The 13,993-nt window shown below is 44.0% G+C and overlaps 2 protein-coding genes across 10 annotated transcripts in view; one reads left to right on the forward strand and one right to left on the reverse strand.

Moving 5' to 3' along the window:
• Positions 1-8,193, forward strand: part of SMC1B (structural maintenance of chromosomes 1B) — an 81,288-nt gene extending 73,095 nt beyond the window's left edge. Inside the window, exons 23-25 of one of the 2 annotated variants that reach the window (XM_017529472.2) lie at positions 2,019-2,088; positions 6,228-6,338; positions 7,610-8,193. In XM_017529472.2, the coding sequence (XP_017384961.1) occupies positions 2,019-2,088; positions 6,228-6,338; positions 7,610-7,711 (283 nt within the window). In that variant the 3' untranslated portion in view covers positions 7,712-8,193. The remainder of the gene's footprint in view (positions 1-2,018; positions 2,089-6,227; positions 6,339-7,609) is intronic. The other variant, XM_037738901.1, reaches the window with a different exon arrangement.
• A 2,648-nt stretch (positions 8,194-10,841) lies between these two features.
• FAM118A (family with sequence similarity 118 member A) overlaps positions 10,842-13,993 on the reverse strand; it is a 29,575-nt gene continuing 26,423 nt past the window's right edge. For 4 of the 8 annotated variants that reach the window (XM_017529475.2, XM_017529477.2, XM_037738902.1 and 1 more), the window contains one exon: positions 11,127-11,288. In XM_017529475.2, coding sequence (XP_017384964.1) covers positions 11,269-11,288 — 20 coding nt within the window. In that variant the 3' untranslated portion in view covers positions 11,127-11,268. Of the gene's footprint in view, positions 11,289-13,993 lie in introns of all 8 variants that reach the window. The other 4 variants (XM_037738903.1, XM_037738904.1, XM_017529479.2 and 1 more) reach the window with 4 other exon arrangements.

Here is a 13,993-nt window from a genome sequence, read left to right on the forward strand (position 1 = left end):
TTTTTGAGACGGAGCCTTGTCATGTTGCCTAGGCTAGGCTTGAACTCCTGGGTCAAGTAAGTGATCCTTCTGCCTCAGCCAACTGAGTAGCCAGGATGACAGGCACATGTTACCATGCCCAGCTAGTTATTGACAGATTTTTATTCAATTTCTGTTATCATCAATAGCTACTACTATTCCATTTTAGAAAAGAAAAAATATTTGGAATGGCCAGAGGTGACATCAGGATTGACCAAAGAAACCCAACTTGTATATTCTTAGTCCATATTCAGGGATCTGCTACTTAAAGAATGTTGAAGTATTTCTTCTATAAAAGTATTTAACCTTCTCATTTCCACTGATGGCGGTGGAACTGTTTTTTTGTAAAACAAATCAAGAAGCAAAAAGTTCTCTAGAATTAAGGCAATTAACCTCTTTCAAGATTCAGAACATTAGATGAAGATCTAAAGTACAGATGCTGAACCTGGGCAACACAGTGAGACCCCCGTGTCTACTGAAAACAGAAAGGTGATGCATAGCTGTAGTCCCAGCTACCTGGAGGCTGAGGTGGGAGGATCGCTGGAGCCCAGGAGTTGGAGGCTGCAGTGAACCGTGATGATGCCACTGCACTTCAGCCTGGCTGACAGAACAAAACCCTGTCTCAAAAAATATACACATAATACAATAAAGTATAGATGCTGCTGCTTCTCTATTTCCATGACTAGGAACAAAAACATACAGGAGTTTGACAGCTTTTTACTGGTCTCTAGAAGGAAAAGGAATAGGCCGCTACAGGAAAGGAAGAGAGAAAGCCATAAAAGCAGGAAGCCTGCTCTCAACAAGTCATCTGAGCAGAATCAGACTAGGTGGCACCCCATCCATTTAGTCAACAGATATTTACTAGTTACTGTGTATCAGGTGCTGTTGCAGGCACTGGGGAGATAGCTGTGAAACAAAGCAATATACCTGCCTCAAAGATACTTCATTTTAGTTGGGGAAGGCAGACAATAAATAAAGTAAATTAGTAAACTAATGATCCAATATAGAGATTATAAAATGTCAAGTTCTATAGAGAAAAAAATAAAGCAGGGAATGGAGATAGTGAGTGGCAGGGAAGGGTTAGCAATGTTAAAGAGTCATCAGGGAAGGCCTATTTGAGAAGGTAACATTTGAGCAAAGATTTGAAGGAATAAATGGAGCCGGTCATGTGGACAGCCAAGGGAAGAATGTTCTAAGACATCGGCAACAGCAGGTGCAAAGGCCCCGAGGGCAGTGTGTGCCTGGCATGGATGGAGAATAGACTGTATGCAGCAGTGGCAAGCACAGGGCTAGCACTGGTAACAAAGTGAAAGATGGTGATGGGTTGGGCCAGGATGAGAGGATATGGTTGTGCAGATGGAATCTGCTGACAGGGTATGGGATACGAAGGAAGAGATGTGAAGGGGATGGCTCTGTGGCTTTTGACCTAATCAACCGGAGTGGTAATAGGTGCCATTCACTGAAATGGGGAAGACCACAAGAGGACCAGGTTTGGAGGGCAGTGGGGGAGTTGGTTTGAGATGAGTTTGAGATATGTATTGGACACCCACACAGAATTGTAGAGAAAGTAGTTGGACATTTGAGGTGAAAGTTCAGGAGATTGGTTAGAATTATTGGCAGAACTGTGGGAGCCATCAGTATTTGGGTGGTATTTAAAACCCTGAGGCCAGATGCAATCACCAAGGGAGTTGATTAGATAAGCACAGAGTCCTGAAGGCACTAGTTCTCAGACTCTGAGGGAAAGTAGACTATGTCCCCCTACAAGTCACAGAGCAGTATTTCAAGGAGGGAGTGACCAACCCCAAATACTCCTTGCATAGGTCACATACATGTGGACTGATAACTGAATATTGGATTTAGTAACATAGAGGTCACCAATTTACTTAGAAATATCGAAAAGAATGTGCATTATTTATTCTGAATACTGTTAATCTTTTTCTCCAAGTCTTTTGTAAAACAAATAGAAAACTGTAACTTACTTGATTGTAATTTTCTTCTAGTTTTCGCCCTGCCCCATTCTTTGTTTTAGATGAAGTGGATGCAGCCCTAGACAACACTAACATAGGCAAAGTAAGTTTTTGCTTTTAATTTTCAATAAATTGTCTACAAATCAAGGATCATGTGAGGCAAGCAATAGAAACTGCGCATTAAAAATCCTTGGCTGGGCATGGTGGCTCACGCCTGTAATCCCAGCACTCTGGGAGGCTGATGCAGGCAGATCATGAGGTCAGGAGTTTGAAACCAGCCTGGTCAACATGGTGAAACCCTGTCTCTACTAAAAATACAAAAATTAGCCAGGAGTGGGGGGGCGGGGGTAGGGGGGTGGGGGTGGGGGCTGTAATCCCAGCTACTTGGGAGGTTGAGGCAGAACTGCTTGAACTCTGGAGGCAGAGGTTACAGTAAGCTGAGTTCACACCACTGTACTCCAGCCTAAGCAACAGGGATTCTGTCAAAAAAAAAAAAAAAACAGTCCTCGTAGGCTGGACTTGGTGGCTGGTGCCTATAATCCCAGCACTTTGGGAGGCTGAGGTGGGTGGATTGCTTGAGTCCAGGGAGACCAGCCTGGACAATATAGGGAGACCTTGTCCCTACAAAAAGTTAAAAAAAAAATTATCTGGGCGTGGTGGTGCACATTTGTGGTCCTAGCTACTTTAGAGGCTGAGGTGGATCATCTAAACCCAAAAGACAGAGATTGCAGTGAGTCGAGATTGTGCCACTGCAATCCAGGAAAAAAAAAATCCTCTTAAAATCTAAGCTAAATATCTAAAACATAAAACAAGATGATTGAAGGTAGTTTTCATTCAAAGCTTAGGAGACCTTTAGCAGATAATGGAAAATCAGCATGGGGGTCAAATGAGGATGACTGTACTTTTATATCTAAACAGTGTTACTGCTGGCATAACAGGTTTCTCACCAAATCTAGATGTTGGGAATTAGAGAACCCCTAATAATAGGCCCTGTGGCAGACAGGTTTATTTATTCTCATGGATCAATTTAGCTGTTTAATAAGGTTCAAAAGTACCATCTCTAAATAAATTCCAGAGGAATTAAAGTTTAAAAGCCTACCTCCCCAGCTTTTAAAAAAACTTTAATCTATTCAAGACCAGGCTATGAGACTGGCTAATTTTTATTTTTGGTAGAGATGGGATTTCACCGTGTTGCTAAGGCTGATCTTGAACTCCTGGGCTCAAGGGATCCACCTGCTTCAGCCTCCCAAAGTGCTGGGGATACAGACGTCAGCCACCACGCTAGCCCTACCTCTCCAGTTTTATCAAAATGTATCCAATAATTTACTGAACTTGAGCATGATCCTGTTTTCAGTCTTTGAGAGAATGAAAGAACTAAGGAACAATTTCATGTGCAGGAGTTAAAATTTTAGTCAGCACTAAAGGATTGGTGGGTACTCAGCCCACCTAAAAGAGATAGGCTCTCAGCCCACACATCTTGATACTGACCAGACTGAATTTTGGACATGAGTGGGGTCAGCCATGGAACATGAACAAAGTATGGAGGCAAATCCTGGCAGTGCCCGATGCTGCGCAGGGGAAGGGTAGCACCAGCCTGCAGAGTTCCAATATCATGGTACTGCTGCTGGGGCCATTTATTCTTGGAGATGGACTAATTGGATTGTCCTGGTTCTGATTCCAGACCTACCCATCTTGAAATGACCAGGCTTTGCATTAATGGCTGCTTACAGGGTGGCTGCTCTTGTCATGATGACAGATACATTTCTCATGATTTATTTATGAATTGGCATTCTGGGCCAGGCGCAGTGGTTCATGCCTGTAATCCCAACACTTTTGGGAGGTTGAGGTGGGAGGAGCACTTGAGCTCAGGAGTTTGAGACCAGCCTGGGCAGCATAGTGAGACCTTGTCTCTATTATAAAGAAATCTAAAAAGAAAAAAAAAAAATTGGCTTTCTAGTTTACAACCTAGCCTTGTGAGTACTGATGTTAAGGAGCCCATGCCTGAGAGATGTTTCCAGTCTCGGGGTACTGCCCAGCAGGTTCTGCACCTCCAAAGCTGACCTCCTCCTTATTTCTTACCCTGAGTCTCATGTGAAATGCCTGAGTTGCTGCCACCTGAGGTATCTTCTGATGGCATGAATATAGTCTTTGACCATTTCTCAAGTTGTATTCATGTGACCTGAATCTCTTGAAGGTCCTGCTTTTTTTTGAGACAGAGTTTTACTCTTGTGACCCAGGGTGTAGTGGCGCGATCTCGGCTCACTGCAACCTCCAGGTTCAAGAGATTCTCCTGCCTCAGCCTCCCGAGTAGCTGGGATTATGGGCCTCTGTCACCACGCCCAGCTAATTTTTTGTATTTTTAGTAGAGACGGGGTTTCACCATGTTGGGCAGGCTGGTCTCAAAACTCCTGACTTCAGGTGATCCGCCCACCTTGGCCTCCCAAAGTGCTGGGATTACAGGCATGAGCCCCACTGTGCCTGGCCCAGAACACCAGTTGATAAATAAATCTTGAGAAATGTATCTGTTAGCATGACCAGAGCAGCCACCCTGTAAGCGGCTGTTAAGCAAAGCCTGGTCCTGTGTTTTTAACATGGTACAGGATATACAATAATATCTCATCAACTCCATACCTGCAAAGTCTCTGCCAGAAACTTCATGGTAACTGGGGGAAGAAAACATAGGAAGAAAAGAACATCCTATCTCTTGAATGCCAGCCAGCGTGCATCATTAGTGACTGGATTCCATGGCTGACTGATTTACAAGAAATCTCCCCTTAGGAGGGTAATTTTGGTACTTTATACCCCATATCCTGTGAAGGGAAATCTTTGTGGCTATCTTTTCCTGGTTGCATTTAAGGTATCTATGTGTTAGGAAGAATTAGATGTTTATGTTGGTGGCATCTCCAGGTACTAGGTCTTACTTAAGACTCTTATTAGTATCCATCCCATGTATTAAGACCTTTTAATTGCTTTATCCCTTTGAGATATAGCTGACACGCTGTTGCTGAATTAGTATGAGCAGTTATGTAGTATGAGGAACTATGAAGCACCCTCCACTCCCTCTTGTGATTAGGGTGCCCAGCATTCACAGTTGGTAACTCCAGGGAAAATGCATGCCATGCATCTTCACATCCTGTCTCCTCTTCTTTTTCTATTACGGGCCCAAGCCCATTTTTTTGTAGTCCTGTCATAATGGCTACTGCCATTGCCTCTAATGCTGAAAGTTCCAGCCTCTTAGAGCAGTTTCTTTCTTTTCTCATGTAAAACATGGCCAGTGACTCACTCTTCAACAGAAGCTGCCATTCCTACTACAGAGCTTGTGTCCATAGGATCTTTGGTGCAGTCAGAACCAATACACATGGAGAAGACCCATTCTAGGCCCTCAGAGAAATCCCAGGAGTTGGCAGTACCTTTGTTAGACTGTTGATAGTTTTTCTTTTCTTGGAGTTGATCATGCTCTTAAGTTCTGAGTAGTTTGTTCACCAAGACTCGTCTCTATTGAATCCATTTTGCACTGCTCATTTCCTTGGAATTGAGCTTCCTGAAGGAACGAGAGTTCACCTCTAACCAAATGACTTATATCATAATCCATAATCAATTGTTCTATTTTTCCCTTCAGGCTTTGATTTGGCAAAACAGGAAGTTGGGAGTTTGTTGTTAGACAGAATCTCTCACTGCCGCCCAGCCTAGAGTGTGGTGGCATGATCTTGGCTCACTGCAACCTCTGCCTCCTGAGTAGCTGGGATTACAGGCACCTGCCACCATGCCAACCTAATTTTTGTAATTTTAATAGAGATGGGGTTTCACCATGTTGGCCAGGCTGGCCTTGAACTCCTGACCTCAGGTGATTTGCCTGCCTCGGCCTTCCAAAGTGCTGGGATTAAAGGTGTGAGCCACCGTGCTCGGCCTGGAAGTTAGAATTTTAAATACCAGCCCTTTTTCACCCTCAAAAATTACTTTGAGTGGTAGTTTCTTTTGTTACAAACGCTGATTGCCTGTTCACATCACAGTATCTTAAGTTAGAGCTTTATTCCTTAACACTTTAAAGTATTAGATCATAGGTTTAATTCTCATTTTAGAATCTATTTCCATTTCTTCAGTTGTTGTGGATTTATTGAACTGTCAGTAAGGTGGATAAGTCCTCATTCACCTAAACTGACTAGACTCAGACATGCAGTCACTGTCCCAGAGCCCAAACAAGGCCTTTCCTTCCTAGAGAAATGTGTACTTTATTTCTTCCAGGTGTCAAGTTACATCAAAGAGCAAACTCAAGACCACTTTCAGATGATAGTCATCTCCCTAAAAGAAGAATTCTATTCCAGAGCCGATGCACTAATCGGCATCTATCCCGAGGTAAAGATAAATTAGAGGGGAGAGGGGTGTATCCACTGTCAACTCCCCTTAGTACCCTGACATCCACCGGGCTTTCCTTTTATAATTAAAACTTCCCAATAGAGTCTGAGGCTTAAATGATTTTTTTAATCAAGTAAGATTAAAAGTAACTACTGGTGTTTTCCTTGACACACACACATATATATATATGAATTTTTTTTTTCCTGTAAGGCGTTTAAGTGTGCATGATAGTGACAATATATATATTTTAAGTGGAAAAAAGCAAAGAGAATTGCAGAACAGTAAGTAGGATAGTTTTGTTTTGTGAAATAGTCTGTTAATTTACATAAACTATTATACTTCTTATTTCTGTAATATTTCAGTGTTTTAAGCAAAAACGAATTGTACGGTGATAGAGCAAGGAACCATTTATCCTCCAAAAGTATCAGAGGACAAAACAAATTCATTAGAAGTTCCAAGTTGTATAGTAACTTCTTTTTTTTTTTGAGACGGAGTTTCGCTCTTATTACCCAGGCTGGAGTGCAATGGCGCGATCTCGGCTCACCGCAACCTCCGCCTCCTGGGTTCAGGCAATTCTCCTGCCTCAGCCTCCTGAGTAGCTGGGATTACAGGCACGNGCGATCTCGGCTCACCGCAACCTCCGCCTCCTGGGTTCAGGCAATTCTCCTGCCTCAGCCTCCTGAGTAGCTGGGATTACAGGCACGCACCACCATGCCCAGCTAATTTTTTGTATTTTTGGTAGAGACGGGGTTTCACCATGTTGACCAGGACGGTCTCGATCTCTTGACCTCGTGATCCACCCGCCTCGGCCTCCCAAAGTGCTGGGATTACAGGCTTGAGCCACCGCGCCCGGCTATAGTAACTTCTAAAACGTGAACACACCTTTCTTAAGCCATTGAAAATACTAACGTGAACTGATGGAGTAGAGCAACTAGTTCAGTAGAGCACACTAGTTGAGGTCACTTGGTTTTGGACGGTTGTTAGGATTTACTTCCTGCATTTTCTTTTAAGCAAAGATAAAAATTAAGTTACCTTCTTGTGTCTACAGAATGTTAGGGGACCACCTGGAAATATAATGCATGAATAATGGAAATTCTCATACCAGACAGTAACAGAAAACCCACAACTGACGTAAATGCAGATGATGCCTTTTTAGGTTTAAGAAGATGCCTTTTGAATGCAATTCTAGACTCACTAATGGCTCCTATTTGACGTTAATAATACTTTTTCCCTAATTAGGGAAACTTTTAACTGTCTTCTCTCCATTTTAGTACGACGACTGCATGTTCAGCCGAATTTTGACCCTAGATCTTGCCCAGTATCCAGACACTGAAGGCCAAGAAAGCAGCAAGAGACACCAAGAGTCCCTCTAGGGGCAGTCTTGCGGTGGCGGCCCGATCACTGTTCATTTCCCACTCCAATACACAAACAGCTCCTCCACAGCAGACTTCTGGAGCAAGCAGGACCAGCCTGGGAGCCCCTTAAGAGAAATCTTAGTAGTTCTAGCCAGAGAGGCTGTAGCTCACCTCATTTGAGTGTTCATACCCCATTCTAGTGGGGAGTTTTCAGTGAGAGCTGGTGTTCAATGAGTTTTAAAAAAGAGAAAAGATAGAATTTGTACTATAATGCTAGCTTCTATTTTGAAATAAGCTAGTCTGGTTGGAAAAATTTTGAATTCTGCTTCATCTTCACTCTGATCTTGCCTTGTACCCAAGTAATCTTTAAGGGAGCCACTCTTGGGTTTTAAATATATTAGTTATAAGATTGTTAATAAACTTCGGAAGCTGGATTTTGGGAAATTTTTCAGAGAAACTATGTTAGTATTGAAAATAACAATAAAAAATGTTCTAATTTCCAATTCAAAAAATTCTCCAATGTAGAATTTTTGAAGCCAAAAAAAGTTTAATGGTGAAACTGAATGATGTCTGTTTCAATGCAATTTGAATTTTTCTGAATAGAATTTCAGTTAAGGAAATAAGAACAGTTTCTCGTGACAACTGACAATCTCCACTTAAAAACATTATTATGTGAAGGAAAGTTGCACTTTCAGTACATTTCCATTTCAAAATGAAAAAAGGCTGGGCATGGTGGCTCATACCTGTAATCCCAGCACTTTGGGAGGCTGAGGTGGGTGGACTGCTTGGGCTTAGGAGATCAAGACTACCCTGGCCAACATGGTGAAACCCCGTCTCTACTAAAAATATAAAAATTAGCTTGGCATGGCGGCGCACGCCTATAGTCCCAGCTACTCAGGAGCCTGAGGCAGAAGAATTGCTTGAACCCAGGAGGCAGAGGTTGCAGTGAGCTGAGACTGCACCACTGTACTGAGTAAAAGTATCTGTTTGACAACACTTTCATGTAACAAGAAGAATGTACTCTGTGAGGGGGATATTACATCTCAAAAAGATTGGGTTCCTTCCCTGAGGGGACTTCCAGTACAATGAGATAGCTGACCTCCATGAGCTGCAGACAGCAGAAGGCACTTTAACTTGTCCCCTGTTCTTGCTCTATTGCCCAGGCTGGAGTACATTGGCACAATCTCGGCTCACTGCAACCTCTGCCTCCCGGGTTCAAGTAATTCTTCTGCCTCAGGCTCCTGAGTAGCTGGGTCTACAGGTGTGCGCCACCATGCCAGGCCAATTTTTACATTTTTAGTAGAGACGGGGTTTCACCATGTTGGCCAGGCCAATCTCAAACCCCTGACCTCAAGTAATCCACGCACATCAGCCTGCCAAAGTGCTGGGATTACAGGTATGAGCTACCATGCCCTGCCTTAAAATGTAACCATTTTAAAACGTAATAGCTCTTCTAGCTTGAGGCAGTAAACAGCAGGGCCAATTTTGTTGTCTCCTGATGTGATGTTTCCCACTGACTCAACTATACACAAGTGCCTTATTGGAGTTGCCTCTAATCTATCAATTGCATTGGAATAAACTTACATTCTGTAACGAGCATACAACAGAACGAACTATAGATGCATCCGTGTGGTACAGCAACATGGCTGCGTCCTCCAGCAGAGCACGCAAAGCTTTTCTTAAAATGCGCTGTAACAAGCATTCCATCCCAGTGCACAGCATCCTCTATGCTTGTAATTTTGCTATACCCTGTGTCTGGCCAGCTCTCAGATTCAGATATTCCCTGATTGCAGAAAAAAAAATCATTTATGTTTTCTGTTTAAAACATTTAAACACATTCAAGTACACATTAAATTGATTTCACATTTGGGTGGCAACTCGAGCTAAAAATTCTCATTAAATACATTCTAGCAAGCCTTGGCGTAACTGAAACACTGAGCACACAGGGTTGAAGTTATCATTTTATTTATGGCCGGAGTGGCATAAAAGATGCGTTTTCCATGCATCAAAAAGAAAAAAAAGCCTTTGGCAGGTCTCTGGGCTCTGTCCCTCTGTATGCATCCCGTCCTTCTGTTTCCTGTTCTTAACCTTCTCTGTACCCGTGGGAGTCATCAATGAGGAGTATCACAGGGCTTGGTAAGAAATGCCACATTGAAGTGGCCTCAGACTGAAACCAAGCAGGGCTGCTTGTTTCCAAATAGTGCCACTCATGCATCACCACGGAAGCTCTGCCAGGTCAGTCAGGGAAGCTCCCTAGGCACCAGCAGAGTGCGCAGCACAGCTGTTTCATGTGAGTGAACCCTGAAAAGGTTTAAAGTGTTGCAGGCCCCTTTCAAGTTTTGCCTCCCTCACTGTGCAAACTCCCTTGATATGGGCCATGGAAGAGAAGTTTAAGAAATAATAACAGAAAGACTGCATCTTACCCCAGCGAATAAAGACTTGCAAAGCTTGGAATTTACAACGTTTGAAACCTGGTCTTGTGCATCACTTGCGCTGTCCTGGTTGTCAGTCCCGCAGTGGCCCTGCATAATGCTGGCCTGAACTCTGAAAAGGGGCCTCCAGCTCTTCCGATTTCACAGTTCTTAGCAACATCAGACCTGTGTTTCTTTGGAACATAAGTTACTAAAACGACCTAATTCCAAAGAAGCCCTTTTGATTCAGGTGTTCTTTCTAAAAACATACCATTTTCACGAGTGGATTCATTCTTTACAACTTAACAGTGGAACAAACATACCTTTAAAATGTTTTCTATAGTAACGTTTTCACATCGAAATTATAAAACGTGTCTATTTCGCCAGCGCAGTGGCTCATGCCTATATTCCCAGCACTTTGGGAGGCTGAGGCGGGCAGATCATCTGAGGTCAAGTTCAAGACCAGCCTGGCCAACATGGTGAAACTCTTGTCTCTACCAAAAATACAAAAATTAGCTAGGCGTGGTGGCAGACGCCTGTAATCTCGGCTACTCAGGAGACGGAAGCCTGAGAATCACTTGAGCCCAGGAGGTGGAAGTTGCAGTGAGCCAAGATCACGCCACTGCACCCCAGCCTGGGCGAAAGAGCAAGACTCCGTCTCAAAAAAAAAAAAAAAAAAAAAAAAAAAAAAAACATATATATATATATATATATATACACACATATACACATACACACACACACACACACACATACATATATATATAATTTTTTTTTTCCCCTTATTTTCTCTTTGGTAACTACTATTGCCTGGACAGTCTTTACTCTCCCCTTTTATTAGGAAAAAGTGAGCCTGTCAGATGGGAACGGGAACACCAGTTTCCACCCCTTCCCACTGATTCTGGCCCCTGAGGTAGCTGTCCATCAGTCCTCACAAAGTCCACCTGAAGTGTGCCCGTGTCACCTCCTGCACGGTTCAACACACGGGAGCCCTCTCACCCAGCCCTGAGGGCCACACACCCAAGTGGCTCTCTTGGTGTATGTGACTGTTTCGCAGTCGGAGATCCACGTGGAGTTCTCCGTACATTCCTCTTGGTTTGGGCATGGCACTGTGGTTACAGAAGGCTGGTTTTCAAGTTGCAAGTTTTACTGGTTTTAAGTATTTCAAGACCCTCCAGCATCATCTGTTTAAATAAAAGAACAAAATTCCAAAGGGTTAAAGTCCAGCTAAAAAGTTATTTACAGATTTCTATTTCAGAAACTGCTTTTACAGTTGTTCTTATGTGCTGAAGACTGAAAATCCCTCTAAAATGGAAACAGTAGCCGCTATTTGGAAATGGCCTTGTGTAATTATCAATACTATCAGGGGATCAAGTAAGTGATGACATTACATTTGCAAATATCTGTGGGAATTTCGATCCTTGAACATGGATGCTCTTTTCTTAGTGGATCTGACGATGCGGCAGTTTCAACAAACATACAGTGAGAGAGCCTGTTGAAATAGGAAGAATGAGCTGTCGACTCCTCTGGGCTCTCCAGGCTTGGCTTCTCTCTCTCACAAGCAGGACAGGCCAAGGCTTTCTGTACAACACAGGCCAGGGGCTTCGCCCTAAGGAGACATGACTGCCTGGGGAGAGCTGGGGCTGCAGGTGCAGGTGATGGCGTCTAGGAGCACAGATCTCACAGGCACTGAAGACAACACCTGCCCAGTGCTCTGTAGCAAAGTCTACCAGGCAGGAGGCCCTGCACCTGATGTGCACACCAGTCAGAGGTAGGCCACAGGGGAACAAAATCTACGTACACACAAGAGAAGAAAGCCAATCTACGGAGGAAAATCGCCTGGGCCTTCGTTCTTGTCAGCAGGCACTAGAGAAGCCCAGATAAGCAGAAAACAAAAGAAGGAGCATGAAAGATAGCAGTGGTAAAGAACCACCTTCCCCAGAGGAAACAATTCACAGAACACCAGTTTTGTGTTTTGTTTTTACTTAGTTACGGATGGTTCTACTAGCTGAACTCACAATCCAAATATTTGCAAAAAGATTGCAAACAATTTGATCCAAAACACTATCAAAATCGAATTCTCTAAAACGTGTGTGCCCCTAAGAGCACTTGAAGTTGTATAAAACTTTTTTTTTTTTTTTTACATGGAGTCTCACTCTGTCACCCAGGCTGGAGAGTGCACTGGTGTGATCTCAGCTCACTGCAACCTCCGCCTCCCTGCTTCAAGTGATGCCCCTTCTTCAGTCTCCCAAGCAGCTGGGACTACAGGTGTGTGCTACCACGCCTGGCAATTTTTGTATTTTTAGTAGAGACGGGGTTTCACCACATTGGCCAGGCTGGTCTCAAACTCCTGACCTCAGGTGATCTGCCTGCCTCGGCCTCCTGAAGTGCTGGGATTACAGGCATGAGCCACCGCGCCTGAGTGAAGTTGTATAAAACTAAACGAGAGGATGCCAAGTCTGCGACAGCTGCCCCTCACAGGACCACACCAGCTCACTCTCACCTTCCCTGCCCCTGGACGGCAGGACGCTGTGGCACCCCCACCCCCTGCCGCCAGCCCTCCTTGCGCTGTGATTCACTCTGAAAATGGCCCTTTTAGAACCGCCTTATTTTTTTCAACTAAGTTTGCATTCACTATGAATCTTTATAACATGCGCTGTTGCACATGACCCCTGTGGTGTTGAAGGGCATGCAGGGACACAATACTGCTCCAACACACCCACTGAAGGATTTCAATGTTCAATGAAGAGGTAATTGATTAAGCTGGACGCTTCACAGCTCTCAGAAATTTTTGGTGGACTGCTATATAGGTATTTAAGAGTGTTTTACCTGGGTTTACTTATATAATAAAATATAAACTCCTATTGTATGAAAATCCTCTCTCCCAACGTTTTCAGGAATGTAGCGGGATCAGACAAGCAGGTTGACTTCTGTCTCAAGAGTTCTCACAGCCAAAGAAAGCAGATGCTGGGAAAGGGTAACTAAGAAAATAAGAACTCTCAGAAACAAGATCACAGGCAAAGGAGAAATTTAACCCAAGGACTAGCATCATTTGAGAATCCCCAGGAAGTGTGAGAAAATGAATATTAAGAGACATCAGAGAAAATTTACAAGACAGTGGAAATCAATCCAGGAGATCCCAGGTAGTATGACTTCCAGAAAGGGAGAATAGAGAAGATAGAAAGAAAGGAGAGAATCACAGACTATTCCAGGAGAAATGGAAGAAGAAAGAGAACACCTGAGTAAGGCAGGTAAAAAAGATTTCCACACTCATCCTCATTGAGTATCTAAACATCAGGGAAAAGAAGATCCTAAAAACTCCCAGGAAAAAAAGGAATAGGCATCTTCAAACTACTGGGAACCAGGTTCCCATCAGACCCTCTTCACAGGAAACCTGGTCTTCAGACAGTGGAGTCCAGGGAAATCATACCCAAGAATCCCAAGCCAAAACCACCGACGGGCACGAGGACAGCACAGACGCCTGCAGACACGCGGTGCTCAAGAGGCGACGCCACACCTGGGTCTGCAGAAGCGGCTTCAGGAGGCACTAGCAGTATGGACTGGGAGAAGGGAGGGCAAGAATAAGGAAGACCTGGGCCTCCATCTCAAGGAAGCAGGGAAGCTCGGGAGGCAGGCACGTGACAGTCCCGCAGCAGCCGACCAGGAGGAGGTGTCTGGGAGATGCAGGCTGGCAGGATGAAGAGAATGGACATATTTTTAAAAACTTTTCATATTCAGTTCTGAAAGCTAAGGGAATGTATACATTTAAGAATATTGGGGGCCGGGCGCGGTGGCTCAAGCCTGTAATCCCAGCACTTTGGGAGGCCGAGGCGGGTGGATCACGAGGTCAAGAGATCGAGACCATCCTGGTCAACACGGTGAAACCCCG

Source organism: Cebus imitator, unplaced genomic scaffold (assembly GCF_001604975.1).
Source record: "Cebus imitator isolate Cc_AM_T3 unplaced genomic scaffold, Cebus_imitator-1.0 Scaffold59, whole genome shotgun sequence".
Classification (NCBI taxonomy): Eukaryota; Metazoa; Chordata; class Mammalia; order Primates; family Cebidae; genus Cebus; species Cebus imitator.